Source organism: Larimichthys crocea, chromosome X (assembly GCF_000972845.2).
Source record: "Larimichthys crocea isolate SSNF chromosome X, L_crocea_2.0, whole genome shotgun sequence".
In the NCBI taxonomy this organism is placed as follows: domain Eukaryota; kingdom Metazoa; phylum Chordata; class Actinopteri; family Sciaenidae; genus Larimichthys; species Larimichthys crocea.
In genome coordinates, this window is record NC_040020.1 from 16,337,383 (window position 1) to 16,354,067 (window position 16,685).

The following is a 16,685-nucleotide window of genomic DNA, read 5'->3' on the forward strand; positions in this document are numbered from 1 at the left end:
CTCGATCTTAGTTTTTAGAACACGGACTTAACACACAGATTCTCTTGAACATGTCTCATGAAGTACAGACAGCATTTTCTGTTCATCCAGTAACATGAGCAGGAAAATCCGTGAATATGATTTACTTTAGCCTGGCAGGTACTGACAGTTGACCTTTTCTATTAACAGTGGTGTATAAAAGCCTAGGGACTGTGCCCTTCACTTGCCTCCTATTGAGCATGTGCAGAGCATGTTGTACATGTTACTCCTGAGTAACTCTCTAAACCAAAGGTGAAGCCCCATCAATCACACTGAGCCAAGTCAAGGCCAACATTTCTCCTGGGAGCTGACAGCAGAACCAAAAGCTGATGCTTCACTGTTCTTTGCTAAACAGCTTCACTTATCAGGAGGATGCTGAATCCACACCCCAACCACCTTAATGTTCTGGATCAAACAAATACCAATAGACTGTTTTAGGAATATTCGGCTACCCTGTCTGCATATCAAACAATCCCACTCGAGGTCCTGAACCTGAGCTTTACAAACACTTTGTGTGCCATTTGTAGGCAGTACAGTTGAGTAGTGTTGCGTGCGATCCCATTAGCAATTGCCCCAAAATGTTGCCTCAGGCCGGAGTGCTAAGTGGATTTTGTGAAATCTCAGCCCCAGAAAAGCTTTGCTTTAGTAAATAATGACAGTGCCAAGTGTCTATTCATTAGACTAATCACTGATCTAATCACTTCCCTTTTAGGTAGGGGATGTTATTCAAGCCAATGGGACCAGGAAGATAACACTAACATAAACCGAGTTTATTAAATCTAGACATCTGGATTAATGATTTAAAGTTAACTTCAGTATTTACTTTGAGGATGTATGGCTTTGTTTTCCACTGTGCACTTAGTAAAAAGTTAGGAACTGCCAAGAACTGGTTTGTTTTCACTGCATTTTAGAAACTCTAAAATAAATCCAACACTGAATCACTGTGACTCACTGTTACAGGTGTAACAATATTTCACAATAGCTAGCTGGCAAACTACTGTAGCTGGCAGGCTAACCATTAATTAGTTCTGAGCATGCGCGTGTTAATCAGACACCAGAGTCCAACAAATTACTTGGCTCGCTAACTGATTGACCGACCACTAACTTTGCCAGCAAATCAGCTAGCTAAATGCTGGTTTGACACAGAAATATAAAATACTGTTGTTTTTTTCTCCGCTCTCTAAAGGGTGATCAAATAAGAACATTTATTTTAGTCCATTTGTGAAGTGTTGCCAATTAATTGAAGCATATGAACCCCGTAACTGTGACTGTAACTCAAAATAGTTGTTCTGTATTGTGCCTGTGTCAGGGTTTAGGAGTGGAAGCATTTATTGGAGGAGCCCTTGGGTTTGCATTGTTCAAAAGAGACGAATAAAGAATAAGTGTAAAACATTTCTATCTGTGCTGTTTGTGAGTTTTTTTATGCTTTATGTCTCAGAAAATGCACCATGCAGACTGAGGACTGTCAATCAAACCCACCCAGGTTCATGTGATAGCCGCGTGGCAGCGAGCCATTGTTTCACATATTGTGTCCTTGTCAAACGTGTCGCTGGCATGATGCACAGTGGGGAACGCCATCACTTTCATTAGTTGCCATCAGCCATGAGTTTCCATTTATAGACCTGCTGCATTGCACTGAAAGAGCTGATGAAAAGTGTTCCTGCTGGAAAACTTTGTAAGCTTTTGCTGACAAATTTGGCCCAAAATACTACTCAAATATCTGAAAGAAACCGACTGCATCATTAAAAATACGAGACGAGCTACAGTTCTCTAAGAGGATGATCTCTGGGATAGCTCTTATGGAGTAAAATAAATGAAGAGGACCAGAGGGACTTCTCGACTGAATTGGAAAAGGCTTGAACGGTAATGAACATATGATTGAATCACTGCCTTTCTGTTTGCAGGAGAATGTCTTTGCCTCGACGGCTATATGAAGGACCCGGTCCACAAGCATCTCTGCATCCGCAGTGAGTGGGGGCCCAATCAGGGGTGAGTTACGATAATCAGCTCATGATGGTTTATGATTGCTCATTATCAGGCAGAAGAAATGGTGGAAAAAAATCATTTAAAACAAGGGAATCCTCCTACACATCAAACAAGGCTGCTTATTTGGTTGGAGAGATAAAATGATCTGTGATGTTGCCAACGAAAATGAATATTCTGAATCAGACAAGACTACAGGAGATCAACTACACAGATTTACACACAACTGATCAGCTGTAAACATAAAATACAGATTTGCCTACTGTAGATACACTTCAGGACGTCATTTGCTGAATGACAAAATAAAAATTTGAGAGATTTGTGTCTACTTAAATAAAACATTACTTTTCTATCACTAACCACACGGACAGAAGGGCAGAAGATGTGGCTCTGACATATTTACTTCATGGTGATAAATAAAGTTCTCTCTCTGTAACAAAGGTTTAGATTGGTCCTGTGTGTGACATCATTCTTGATCCTGACCTCAAATCTAACAAACTCATAAATTATGTCATGGTTGAAGTGTTTCTTTCCAAAACATCTGGCTCTTTTGGTGATCTGGAGACTATTTGACATGTTTTTATTGCTTCGCATCTTGACTACTGCAACACATTGCCCACAAATCCCCTCCAGGCTCTTGTGTCTCTCTAATTGTTCACAGTCAAAACAGAATTGATTTTTTTAAAGATCCTTTTATTTGTTTTTAGAGCAGCAGAGTACATCTGATATCTTCAGTCCTCATTCTGCTCCTATACCCCTCACTGTCACACCATTCCCAGAAATACTAATAAATCCTGTCTCTTATTCACATATTCATTTTTGTTTTAATATTTTAATCGCATATTACACTTCTTAGTGTAAAGCACTAAAACCTTGAAACTTTGAACCTTGAAAGCATTACTGTGCTTTGTTTATCAATTTGTGAACAATTAAAGAGGTAATCCTGATATTTAATATTGCACTTGTGAAGAGTTGGGGGACTCAGAGACAGATTAAAGAGAGAGAGGTCAAAATCAAAAAGAGTCCCACTGCCTATAATGCATCTATGCGATGACGTTTTTTATAAGATTTAATTTCTTTCACATTTACAGCAGCTCCACTGTGTTATGCAGGTTTGCTGCTTACATAATTGTTCAGATCCATATCCTTTTTTCATTGGCTGAGAGGTTCTGTACACCCCACATTGATCATTATGTCTCAAATCTGTGGAAACACTTTCAGTCAGAGGACCAAAAAAAGACACAGCTGTATGAATTTTAGCAGCATCAGTAAATGACTTTTCAGCCAATGGGGAGTCAGTAAAGTTGCGGGTGCTTCATCATGCTTTTAGGTGTACTCATCTCTTTGGGTGCAAGGTCACTTTTTCTGTATTACAATAATGATTCCAAGTGATGACTGGATATCTTTTGGCGTTGAAAAATGCTGTTTCAGACTTCGTCCCAGGAAGTCACATAAACCGTTAATTGGGTTCACATCCGCTTGTTAAAAAGTCCTTGACATTTGGCTAACATCGCAGCCACGGTGCCAACCACTGGGTGACCACTCAGGGTGCTACTGCCCCCATCAAATAAGACAGGTAGTGTTGACTCAAAGGACACTGATTCTGGTGTATTATGGGATTTCATGTCAAATGACAAAGATAGTGTGATAATATGAGTAAGGAACAAGTGTTTAATTTATCATGTGGCTCTTTGTAACTGTTTCCTGTTTGGAATATCAACTCATTTGTATGGAGGCTGCAACAATAAGACACAACAGCCGGCCAATCAGAGCTCATTGTTGCTTCTCTGTAGGTTGGACTGATGACTAAATGGAAATGTTAAATGTTGAAGCAGGAAATAACTGAACTGTGAAATGTCAGAATATAACTTTTAAAGCTTTATTTTTCATGTAGTTACATTTGAAAAACCAATGATTAATGCTTAATTTAAATGCAAAATGACTTTTATTATTATTTTTTGAATAATTAATTGGTTAAATTGAGTCACTGTGAAAGTGTATAATTGTTCCAGGAAGCAGAGATTTGTTTCATTTTAGCTGTTTAACATGTTTATTCGGACTACACTGTCATATAGATGAGAGATTACATTTCTTTAAACACACGTCACATTATCATTGAAACTGACAAAATGTTAGTCACCACCTTAAATCATCTCCTCATGCAGTAAACGTTAAATTGAGAAGCAGACTGTATTCCACAGCAGCCTCAGTGCAAGCTCAAAAATGGAGATTTTTTCCCTGGTCTACATTTTTTGGAGAAATCTTAGCCCACCCAGCTGTGCACCTCTGGATCTCATTTCCCCGGTGGTCTCCTTGAGTCCCTGTCACAGTGTGACAGAGTGGGCACCCCAGGCTGACTTAAATGTTTAATGACCACCGCCTGTGGCATGGAAGCCGCTCCCCTCTTCCTCCATGGTCTTTTTGCTTACAGTAGTGTTGGAGTTTGCTCAGAATGACATCGGGCTCCTGTCACTTCTCACAGTTTAGTCCCCGAGCTGCCACTCCCCATTAATCTCCATCATTCTCCCACTCTCACTTCTGCCTCTTGGCATCTGTCTCCTCCCCTCCTCTCTCATTCTCTTTGTCTCTTTTTTCACCGTCTGCTCTCTCCATCACCTCTGTCTCTCCCTCTTTCTGTGTGTCTCTTTCTCCCATTCCACCTCACCCTGTCACCCTCTCTCATCCCCTTCTCTCCACCCCCTCTGGTAGGTAAATAGATATGAGTCAAAGTCACATTGCATGTCATCTGGTGGAGAACACATTTTTCAATCAGCATGTTTACACACAGCACACACCGCGATGCTGCTTTTGATTCGAGGAGCTCTGGAAGGCGGGAAATGAGTTGAAGTCAGACACTGAACCATGGCTCGTGATTTTAGGGGGTTTAGATTGGCCAGGTGGGTGCACTGAAAAATTTAACGCTTCTCTTGCTTTGATTTTAACACAGTTTTATTCTCTCTCGTCTTTTTTGTTTCTCCCTCTGATCTATTCTCTTTTTTCATGCTAGTCCCTGGCCTTACACCATCTTCCAGCGCGGTTTTGATCTTGTGATGGGAGAACAGCCCTCTGATCGCATTTTCAGGTAAGAGAACTTCACAAAACTTTGTTTTATCCAACTACGTTTTCCTCAGCACAATGCATGCTGCACAAAAGATTGTACAGTCAAATAACTTGTTATAGTTCCGGTACGCCTGCTTTGATTCTCCTTTATCCCTCGTGGTTAAGGTGGGACTGTGAGCCTTCTGTAGCTTTGTCTGCTGCCTTTTAAAGGCGTTATGTAACCGGGTTCAAATTGGAAAAGCAGAATCACCTTACTTTCCCTCAGGTCAGATAATCAATGTGTTCCAGTGTTGAGAATCTAGTTTTAATTTCAGAGCGACATGTTAACAAGAGAAAATTCACTTGGCCATGGAAGACAGCAACTAATACCTGGACAATTATAGTAATAATAATGATGATGATGATGTCAAAGTGTGATCACATGAACAACAGAAAAAAGGCCTAAACAGTAAGTTAGACTCTCTCCAGCCATCCCTACTGAAGTGTAACAAGCTGTAACCATACCACTGACATATTGTGTTGATGTATTAGCAAATCAAACCTTAATTTCGACTTGAGTTTGTGTCAACCAACCAAATGTAAGTGCAGCCTTTTAGCTTTTTGCTCTGTCTCGGTCTCCTCCAACAACTGAAGGACATACTGTATCTCGATCACCAGCGATCACCAGTGATGTTGGAAACAGAGTTGACGAGGGCAGTGAGAATGAACCAAACAGTAAAGTTAAGTTACTGTCTCTAAAACCCAAACTAAAAAGCTCTGTAGAGCTGAGAGTTTGTCACTATGAGCAACTCCTCTCACATATCACAAACAGTCATCAGAGAGTGAAAAACCTAATCCCAGAGAGGAGCTAGTTGGACAGTTATCTGTCAAAAATATTTTAACAGGACACTTTTCGCGAGGGAGCCAGAAACACCTTTCCAAATGTGTTTGCTGGATGAGTTTCACTCTGACAACTGATGTTGTTGTTGTTCTACAGCTTGTTCCTCTGCCCCCCGAGTGGCCTAAAATCACTGAATGCTGCTTCAAAAAGAGCAAAAATGTCATTAAAAAGCACTCTCACAATACGTTCTGATGTTTAACATGCTCAATAACTTTTCGCCCTGTGTTTCATGACAGTAAATATGCCACATAAAGTTAACAGGATCTTACTGGGGTCCATTTCACAAAGAAACATAGAGCAGGGCACTTGTCTGTGACAGCGGTACCTCACAATGTTTAAAACGGCTTTTCTTCCCAATATGGTTTATTCGCTGACTTGAGAACTGACATGCTGCTGCCTTCATTACAAGTCTCCGACCTCTTCCATGACAGTACAGTAGCAAAAAACAACAAAGGAGTGTTTGTGCTACTGCTTACAATAAAAAAAGAGAACCCGTGGAGTCGGTGTGGCTCCCAGTGTTGACTTAACTTTGGGAACAGACAGAAGAAGCTGACATTGCGCTAATATCTCCTGGAAGTGCTTTGATGTGTTGCTCTCCCTGCTTGCATGTCTTCCGCCCTACTCTTCTCACTCCATCCAGGCATGGGGTTTTAAAATGTCTTTGTCCTAAGACTGCTCCAACCCACCCATCCAGCCATCCATCCTAATTTAAACGTTCCAGGCTCTGGCTCTGAACACTGGCAAACAGCATCGCCGGCTGTAGACATTCAGGGAAAAAAAAACCTTGAAGACCAGCAATTGCTTGGAGAGCCATGAGGCCACCGTCTTGTTTGCCTAAGCAGATATTACCATTAAACACAGAAGTAAATGAGGCAATTAGAATCACAGTGGTATAGAGAGTGAAATGAAACAGAGGATGCAAATGCTGAGAGTCAGCATTCAAACACAGTGTTTGCCATTCACACAGTATTAACCGCCAGGGGGTTCCTCCGAGGACTGCAAACATGTTTTCCACTCAACAACTGTTTTCTCCCGGGAACTCTTAGTGTTTTCCACCTCCAGTTTCTCTTAGGGTGAACCAAATAAGTCGTATAGCAGCACACCAGTCCCAAGTTGTCTATTATGAAGCAGAGCTCGTTAAGTGGCTGCTAATTTGTCCTGTGGTCGCCCATATACGTCATCCTACATCACAGGGAATTTCAGTCCTCCTGTTGTACTCAGTCCCATAAGAGATGGTGAAATGACTTATGAGAGAACTCCCAACAGCTTCTGGAAAAAAATGAAACAGAAACATTACCATTTTAATAGACTTCCCTCCTTATAATAACTTGCTAGAACACAGTGCTTTACAGTAAATGAAAGAACAGCAGCACTTTGATCCACAGAAAACTTGAGTTTGGAACAAAAGGAGTAATTAGGTGAATGTAATTAAATGCTCCATTTCTACAAAGGTTTAATCATTCTGTTCTTAAAGAGAAAGGTAATGCATGCAGTCCCCACAGTATATTGCCCTTTCCTTATGCTAAGTTAGCATTTTATAAAATGCAAATTGAACAATCGTGAATGAGGAAATGTGTTTAGTCTGCATAAAAAATGGTTGTTAACCATTTAATCAACAAGTTCTCCTCTTTTGTGCTACAAGTATCCATGCATAATTCATCATCACTAATAATGCATTTGATGCTAATCAGCATGTACTGTTTAACTTAAAGTTGGAAGTATTACATTTATGTGCATGTGAGTCTTCAAAGATTGATGATATTCATTGACTCACAAATAAAGAATTGTTTTAAAGGCCTCATTCCAGACATCTGTTGTTTACAGATTTATAGCCCTGTTTTGTCTCAGGGGGAAACTCTTATTGGCCAGTCTTTGTCAGGGTTTCTCATTTGGTATGCATTGCGTCCATTAGCACACAGTGTCCTTCTGCTCGGGAAAGAGTTATGCAAAAGGGATAGCTTCACTCAAAGCTAAAATAAATAACCTTTAACCAACTGTAGGCGATGCAGCAAAACACATTCATCTTTGAAAAGTGGCCATTTTGATGTGACCTGATGGTTATTTTCACACAAGAAGAAGACAATGGAGTTCACTTAAAGGGGCTCGACACAGTTTTCACATTTGAAGATCAGTTAGTCATTTTGACTGACTCTGAGTCTCCGGGTAACATCTTCTCCAGAAGATGAAGTCTGCCCACTTTGGAGACTCTGCTGACTTTTGAGAGAGATAAAAAATGACAGATAAAATTGTTAGATTTAGCCGTGTACTTGGTCCATGTGTTTCAGTCATATTTAGTAAGGGGTGGGCCAAAAGGCCACAATCTTCTATCAGGGTATATTGTTGTGGAGAAATGGCTGGAATCAGTGGTCAATGGTGAGGTCAGGAGGGAAGAAAGTGTTCAGGAGCGTCTGATGTCTTATGCTGTATTATTTACTGACGCTTGATCAAGGAGAATTAGAGACACTCTAATAAGTTCATCAGAAGTGCCTGTGTCGGTCTCACATTCTGCTAAACTCATGCTGGTGGATAGACTTTAAACCCAAAGATAACACCACAAATGCTATACGCCCAGAATTAGAAGTGAATGTCTTTACCCATGCAGGTGTTATTGTCAACAAATACTAGTCTGGAGACACAGATGTCTGTTTATGTCAATTGGACCGTCAACGGCAGCTATCTATTATGTCTAAGCAGGCAGCAACAGGTCTCTTCAACCCTGGTCACCCACAGTGTTGAGATAGACTGGCACCTACTGTTCCCAGTCAAAGCCATAGTAATTGTATATATCACGATACAGTAATTGCTCTATGAATAGGAATAGATTCAAATAGCATTTGATGATGTCCTTATTGTATTTGGAACTTCTATAAAAGCAATTTCCTCTCGTGAGACAATGTTTCAAAACAAAGACAAAAACAGTTATTAACTTTGTTTCAAAAAGGAATTTATGGTCCCTGCTCCATATTTTTGTTTTATGTTTTATGTCAGTTTCTTGTCAAACCACCTCAGAGATACATTATAACCACCAATTGTCACTCTCATGGTGTGTGAGGACCAGTCCTGAGCAGTCCTGTTGTCTAAATCATGTCACCTTGCGAGGGTGTTGTCTTTGCAAGGTCACATGAGTATCCAGTTAGACACTAAGGGATAGTTCCTATTGTGGAACCAGTACTACCAAATGTCTACTGGACACATTTCTACCATTGTACTGTGTATACCATCATGTCCTATACATTGACTTTATATTTATTTAACTCAATCCTTCTTATTTTAGTCAACTCTTAACACATTAATATTTGAGTGTTGATGAAAACTCACTGACTTATTTGCCCTTTTTTAGTGAACAAATTGACAAAAAATATTGTAAACAATTCATTCTTGTGTTAGTCGAGACCAATAATACCGGAAACTTCTGCTAAATCACTTCTAGATGTCTTATCCTGTTCTTGAGAGTTTTCTTGAAAACATGTAAACATGTTCTCGGCTGCATTCCACTGACTTACCTTGTTCCTCTGCTGTTATTGAAAAGCCTAACCCTGTAACCTTACTTGCCTTATCCGCCCTTCTTGTCCTCTGCAGGTTCACGTACACTCTTGGTGAAGGAATGTGGCTACCGTTGAGTAAAAGCTTTGTCATCCCCCCTGCTGAGCTCGCCATCAACCCCTCAGCCAAGTGCAAGACGGACATGACAGTCATGGAGGACGCAGTGGACGTGCGGTAAGAGATGACAGACCACTTTACCTCGATTTGACTTTATGGCGGTGACGTTTCTGACACAAGACGATAGAAAGAAATGAAAGTTTATGAAGCCACGAATGGCATTAGAGTACATTTTTTTTCATTGCCGCAGTGAAGTTTCTGTCCATGTTGTGTTTGTGATGAAGCTTCACAACACAGAAAAAAAAGTACATATTGGCTTTTTGATAAATATTTCTCATCCATCTTCCCCTAGAATGTGGCTGCTGACTCTCTGGCTGTCTCACTGCTGTGCATTCTCATTTCATCAGCATTTGTTTTTATTTACTGTTGTTGCAGTGAGTCCTTAGCAGCCCTGTGAGGTTGACGCAGAGGTCTTAGCGGTCATGATTCAGAGGATAATACAACACTAAGACTGAACACAAAATCAATTATGAAGATGCAGAAAAACTAGAGTTAAAAAAAGATTTAGAAGAAAGAGTTACTTGGCAATTGAAAGCTATAAAGAGCTTTTGGATTGTTAAATGGTTCATAACTCCTCCGGAGGAAACCTGCTCGGTGTGCGGTGGCTGTGTTTGTGTCTGGGCTGCAGAGAGCCGTAACTGAGCCAAAACAATGCTGCAGTATTAAAGTGGACTCAGCTGACAGCAGTGACACAACAGAATTATTTGCTGTTTTGCTTTGCTAGCAGGAGGGAGGGTGGAGGCTTCAAGATGTTGACGTGGTTCAGTCTTAAACTTAGATCCAGAACCAACGCGTCATCATCAAGACAGTCATGCTATGAATGTGGGGTGAAATTCATGTCCCTCTACCAACCGTTTGGCCTCTGACGGTAATTTCTATTGATTGGATGGCCTTATTTTTCTTGATGACCTCCATTTTACATCTAATGCTGCCATGAGGTCAGAATTCTGCCTCAGATACACAAAAATATCAAAATCTGGACTGTGGAGTCAATGCTCCCAATGTATAGTCTGCAAGAATAACACTACACTCTTAACAGGTTTACAGTCTGTTGAAACTTAAGTGACAAAATAAATGTTTGTTATTGCCTTGGTCTCGCCTCTCAGGCTACATGCAGGCTGGTCTAACTTATCAATGAAGGTCTGCACGCACTATTCAAGGCTTTAAAAAATAAAACTAAATAAATAAAACTGAAACAGCCAAGAATCATTCATTAAAACTCATTCACCTTACCTATATTTCTATTGACAGTTGATATTGTCCTATTTAACATCTGAAACCCAAACTATCCCCTAGTGTCAGCACACAGTATGGAACTGGGACATCAGTCTTAGTTTAATGCACCAGTAATCAAACTGAGCAGTGCAGGCAGAGCATGTATGACCATGTGAAAAATGTCAAGTGAAACTAAACCGAATTGAGTCTGTGTCATATCGGAGCAATGACCAAAGAAAAGCACAAAGCTGTCAAGGTTGTGTTTTTGTTTTTTTCACATCAGCAAAATGACTCATGAGGTTTGAGAGGGAAGAAGAGACGCTCGTCAAAGAAACACACATCATTCATCTGTTGGTATCAGATGGTTCAATGAAATGCTGTGTCTTTTCTGAGCCGAAATAATCAACATCCTGAGCATGTCATTTCATTGAAATTATTATTAGGCTTGTTTTGTTACCTTTTTTTGTGCTCACAATTTCAAAGCAACAAGAAGGAAGCAACAGCTCTGACCTGTGCATTTGGAGTTTATTTGCAAAAAATAATCACACACAGATCACTCTGTGCTAAATCGTCTTTTAAACTATCCTGTCTGGAACATTTGTCCATTTTTGGAACTCTAATTTCACCCTGTTTGTAACCTCTCACCAAACTTTTTGGTGAGGCTATTACATCCTGTTTTTTAACAGTCCACATCTATTGCACGATTAGTCATAAAACCACAGCTGAGAGTCAAAGACTTCACTGTTCCCAGTGAATCTGTTGCCACATTCATCTTGGTTTATCTACCATGTATCAGAGGGCTGGACAGAAAATCAAATATTTGAGAGACGCTTGTTTATTGCTGTGACACAAATCCATAGCAACAATTTGGGAAGAGTTTTTTTTTTTGTCACCCATAACACAACCACAGTGCCCACCATGCAATGCTAATTATCCTTTAAAACATTCTTCAACAAAGTTATTAGGAACAAATTATGAAAAAGGAAATCATAAGAAAAAAAGTTTTTTTTCTTTAAAGTTCCGATGAAGACCTGTTGGCTTTTTATTTTTTATTTTTAATGATTTAGCCACTAATAATAAAGCTTTTTTTAATGATTTCCTCCCTCGTTTGTTATTGTTTCCAATATTTTGGAGTTTTGTTCATAAAGTTGACTCATTCTTCTCCATATTTTTAACACTGTAGCTGCATAAATGACTCATTTTGCCTCTGACTCATGGAGGACAACATCTACTCATGCAAAGGTACTAAAGACTTCATTTGCATATCTTGGCTATATTAATCTTAAATGTGTCCGACCACGTAGTCATCACTTTAATTACAATGAATTAATCATTTATGAAATAAAGTCAGAGTCAAAGTAAACTTGACCACTTCTATGAAACCCAGCAGTGGAGATATAGATAGATATGACTCCAGGAGCATCCTGGTCTGCCCCAGCTGATACGAGATGTACCACCATGTACTCATAACCTTGGGGAGGACAGACCTTAACGTACTGTACATTACTTAGCGGACAGCAGCATTCTGAATCACCACAAGAGTTAACGTGACCGTGTTTGGATCTGACAGTATTTTGTTGCGGTATAAAGCCTGTGCAAACTGGATTAGTTTGGGAGAAGAGGTAGGTTAATGTAATTAGTAGTGAGAATTGTCTTTTAATATATGCTGGAACATGCCCTGTCAACAAGTTAGTGTGCATAGCCGTGTCAGATCCTGCCCTAATGTGCCGATGGTTGTTTGCCCTGTGAAAATGATGTCAGGTAAAATTAGTCTTGCTCAAATGAATATCCCCATCTTTTTTTCCCATTAGTGTGGAAGCACTCAAGGAGTTTTTTTTTTTCTTTTCCTTTCCCTATCAGTGGCTAATTTCAAGCCCTCGGATGGCTGAGATATGACGCAGTCCTACAACATAAATATTCTAAAATAAAACTGATGAGAAGAACAGGATTTAATATGATTGTAACACCTCCGGTGAAGTATTTTTTCTAATTAAGTAATTATCAGGAGTGAGTATGTTTCCTCAGAGTCCGACACAGTCATTATGTTTCTTCTGATAGCCCTCATTATATTTCAGTATTGAGTTAGCAGTCACCATAACTAGCCACACAATCGTTTGCAGAAACAGAGTGTTGAATGTGATGCCATTTTGTCTCACCAGTTATAAAGCATTTGATTTTTCTTACATAGACATTCATTCATTCTACAAAGTCATTTGTTTAGGAACCTCTGAGCAGTTTTCTCTTCCTCTGGATCATTTCATCGATGTGTAAACACACATAACCATCCACTGTATGGTATGGATCAATAAAACCAATTGATCTGCATGACATTTATCTTCCAGTTAATTATGTATAAGATGTTGCTGTAGATTATTATAATGCTGTTAACAGGAGCAGAAACATCACGATATGTGCAGTACAAATGCTGATACAAAGAAAAGTACTATTTATATTTAAATGCATTATGAACAATAATCTTTTTTATTAACCAGTGTCTATCAGTTAGTGACTTCTGGTGGTGTAGTTGCTGATTGCAACCCCCTCTCTTCACATTCTCCTTCCTAGCATGAAGGAGAAAATGAGGGAATCCCTATCTAGAGTCAGAATTAAGTTTGGCGTATCTAGGCTAACTCAGAAACATGCTGCACCTAAATTAAAGGGCACAACCAAGCTGCAGCCTTCGTGGCTGTGAAGTGAAGCCAATGCAGAAGTGCCACAAACTGCAGCCGCGGTTCCTCAAACAACCACTTGAGGCTGGCTACAGAACTAGCTAAGCTCCATACAGTAAGCCCCCATGTTAAAATGCCCATAAATAAACATGTTTACAGCCTGGTACGAAAAACAAGTTTTGGTCTCTACAGCTAATTTCTTTCTTCTTCTTTTAATGGCGACTGAACTGAGACTGAATTTAGATAGAACCTGTTCAAATTATATTAAGGCTTTAAGTTTTGCATAATTAACAGTGTGGCTGCCAGACTGATGATTGACAGGTTCTGCAGCAGCAACCAGGCTTCATTCAGCCCACACCAGCTTCACCCACACACCATGCCTTCGCCAAGATGGCGGCCGCAAGAGCCACAGCTTCTTTATACTGTCTATGGGTAGAACAAGGTTGGCTGGGTGAGTTTTTAATAGCAGGAGGCAGTTCTCTGTATGGAAAATAAATGCAAATAATTTTATAGTCTTTAAAATATATCAAAGAATGTCATACTGTATGTCTCAATACAGGATGTTATTTGTAATTCAAAGCGCGTTTGAGCTCAAGGTCTCACCAGAACTGTGTTTGATAGTCTGTGACATGTACAGTCACACTAAATAAATGCCGCTCTATGTTTTCTGTATTTTGTGTTTCATAAACTGGAGGCGATTTGAAAAGATGACCGTGAAATAAAAGTGAAAAACTGACGCTGTGCCGAAGGATAAGACTTTGCATCAAGAGCTTGAATGCCATCAGGGAAAAGGGCAGAATTTCATTACCTCCAGATGTCGATTAATTTTCAGATATACATATTTTTGAAATAGTGTTAGAGCTGTTTGACTTTTCTCTCTATGCTGAAGTGGCTCGTAGAAGGAGCCTGAGGGAAATCATTGTGTGTCTTTGTGGGTTATCCGTCAAATATTGTCTCAGTGCATAAAGCTTTAGAAGATAAACTATTAAAAAAACTACACCATCAGAGGGAAATGCATTTGTGCTTGTTACTGGGCATAAATCACCAGCTTGTTGTTAATGACTTGAGAGTGAAATAGATGTAGACATGTGCATGAGTATCTGGGGCTCCAGCTGTGTGTGTGTGATTAATTAAAACTGCTGTCTGGGCCACAGCTGGTTAAAGCTACTTGAGTTCTTAAAACAGGGCTGACAGTAGACCTACTCATAGATTTACACTGTGACATAATGAAACTAAATGTCTCCACAGTCTTTGAATGAATGGAGTTAAAGTACAGAGTATGTTTTCAAGCAATGCATCCTAAACCAACGACTAAAAGTCAGTCCCAGATTTACACTTCTCTGGCAGCTTCTTGCTCACTCACTCTCACCTTTCCTCTGCTTCACTTCCCCCATCAATGTCCTCTTCTGTCTCTTCACCTTTGTCAATATGTCCATAGAGGCTGCTGAGCCCAGTTACGTTGCCTGCTCGCCCGGCTCCTGTTCTTGCACGACACCGGCTCTGCCCCCCAACTGAATTACTCAGTGCAAAGGCCTGAAAACCTCCTCTTCTTCTTCCCAGTAGTCTAAAACGCCTGTGGTACAAACACTAACACTCCCCCAGTGCTCTCAGCTCACAGTCCAGGCAGCTGGGCTAATAAACTGAGCTAACATTAGCTAACAGCAGCTACAGTTTACAGCAGTTTACTTCACTGTCAATCAAGAAGTCGAGGCGAAGCAGCTGGAGGACATCACAGGGAAAACCAGAAAACATTTTCTCCATAAAATATGATCCAGTTTCACCAGAATCAGTGAAATAGTTGGTGGTGTGCGTTTAGTGTCATACTGTAAAGTAACACACTTTTAGATGATCGTACCTGAAGCACAAAGTTACACAGTGGTGAGGTGCACAAGTCAGTGTAGCATCAAAATGATTTCAAAACTGTTGTTTTATGATTGAGAAGTTAAACAATGTTGCTTTAATAACCTGTGACACAAAGTGGGTGGCCCTGTTGCACAGCTTATTTTGCTTTGGGTAAAAGAGTTTCGCATTGTTGGAGAAAGCACAGTCAAATTGCAGACCAGAGAGGTCAGGCTGAATGATCAGTGAGTGTGCTTCCTTTCAGAGACCTGTAATTAACGTTCACCTTTTTATTAACTGTAACCACAAATCTGAAAAAGAAAAGCTGCAAGCTTTTTTTAAACGTGGATACAAGAATTGATGACTCTATTACATTTGTGAAAATACGACACAGCGAGGATGGGTCTCGACAAGTATCATCATAGATGCAGGGGCGCAGATAGTGGGTGTGTCAGGTGTGTCATGACACCCCCACTTTTGAATGACCGTAGATCCGTCCCACCCACTTTTATGTAGCTTAACGTTTTGTTTTTTTTTGTTTGTTTTTTTAAACTTTGTCTTCTTCAAATCTTCTGATTCAAGCATCACGAGGAAACCAAAATATGAATTAACATAATATTTGGTTTACTGAGGTGTGTGCTGATGTGCATGCGTTGTGTGTAACAACGCGTACGCATCAAGCAAGTGACTCGTTTGGACTGTGCAGCAAAGAGTGTGGAGTCGTCGTCGACTTTGGTTGCCACGGTTACCAACTGATCACTTGGACAGCTAGCTGCACGTTCAGCACGGCATGGCATGATGAGAAGGACAACAAAAAAGCAAAAGACTATTGCGTCATTTTTTCAAAAAGTCACTTCTGTAAGTAAATTGTACTTTTTAAATATATACTTCATCACACCACATTGCATTTCTGAGAGTCTCGAAGCAATGTCCTCTCGTGAAAGTAAAATCGTACGAGGCAAGAGACAAACTTTCGCCTTCTGTCTCCGCGTAGCCTGTAGCCTACATGTAAATACCTCGCATTGGGGGCAGCTTCGTCCCCCCCAGTTTCTCAAACCTATCTGCGCGCCTGCATAGATGAACATCATTTGTACCACAATGTAAATTGCAAAAGGTTGAAGGACATTAATCCATTAAAACTTGTGCCACTAACAAGTTCAGATTTTTATTCTAAGTGTCTGAAAACATTATGGAAAGGATCCTTTTTGTTTAACCACAATCAGCAGTTATATCGCTCTGTTCAAAGTAATTTCACCTCCCAGAACAGAGGAGTTTCTGGCCCACTGCTGCCTCAATCTGTTAGTGTGTCTTCTTGCGCGACTTTGGAAAGATCTCTAATGTGTGAAAACCAGAAATCCCAG

The 16,685-nt window shown here is 40.1% G+C and overlaps 1 protein-coding gene across 4 annotated transcripts in view; it reads left to right on the forward strand.

The window, feature by feature from the left end:
* Positions 1-16,685, forward strand: part of astn1 (astrotactin 1) — a 369,281-nt gene that overhangs the window by 118,881 nt on the left and 233,715 nt on the right. For all 4 annotated transcript variants that reach the window (XM_027282875.1, XM_027282876.1, XM_027282877.1 and 1 more), the window contains 3 exons: positions 1,923-2,007; positions 5,009-5,083; positions 9,521-9,658. In XM_027282875.1, the coding sequence (XP_027138676.1) occupies positions 1,923-2,007; positions 5,009-5,083; positions 9,521-9,658 (298 nt within the window). The remainder of the gene's footprint in view (positions 1-1,922; positions 2,008-5,008; positions 5,084-9,520; positions 9,659-16,685) is intronic.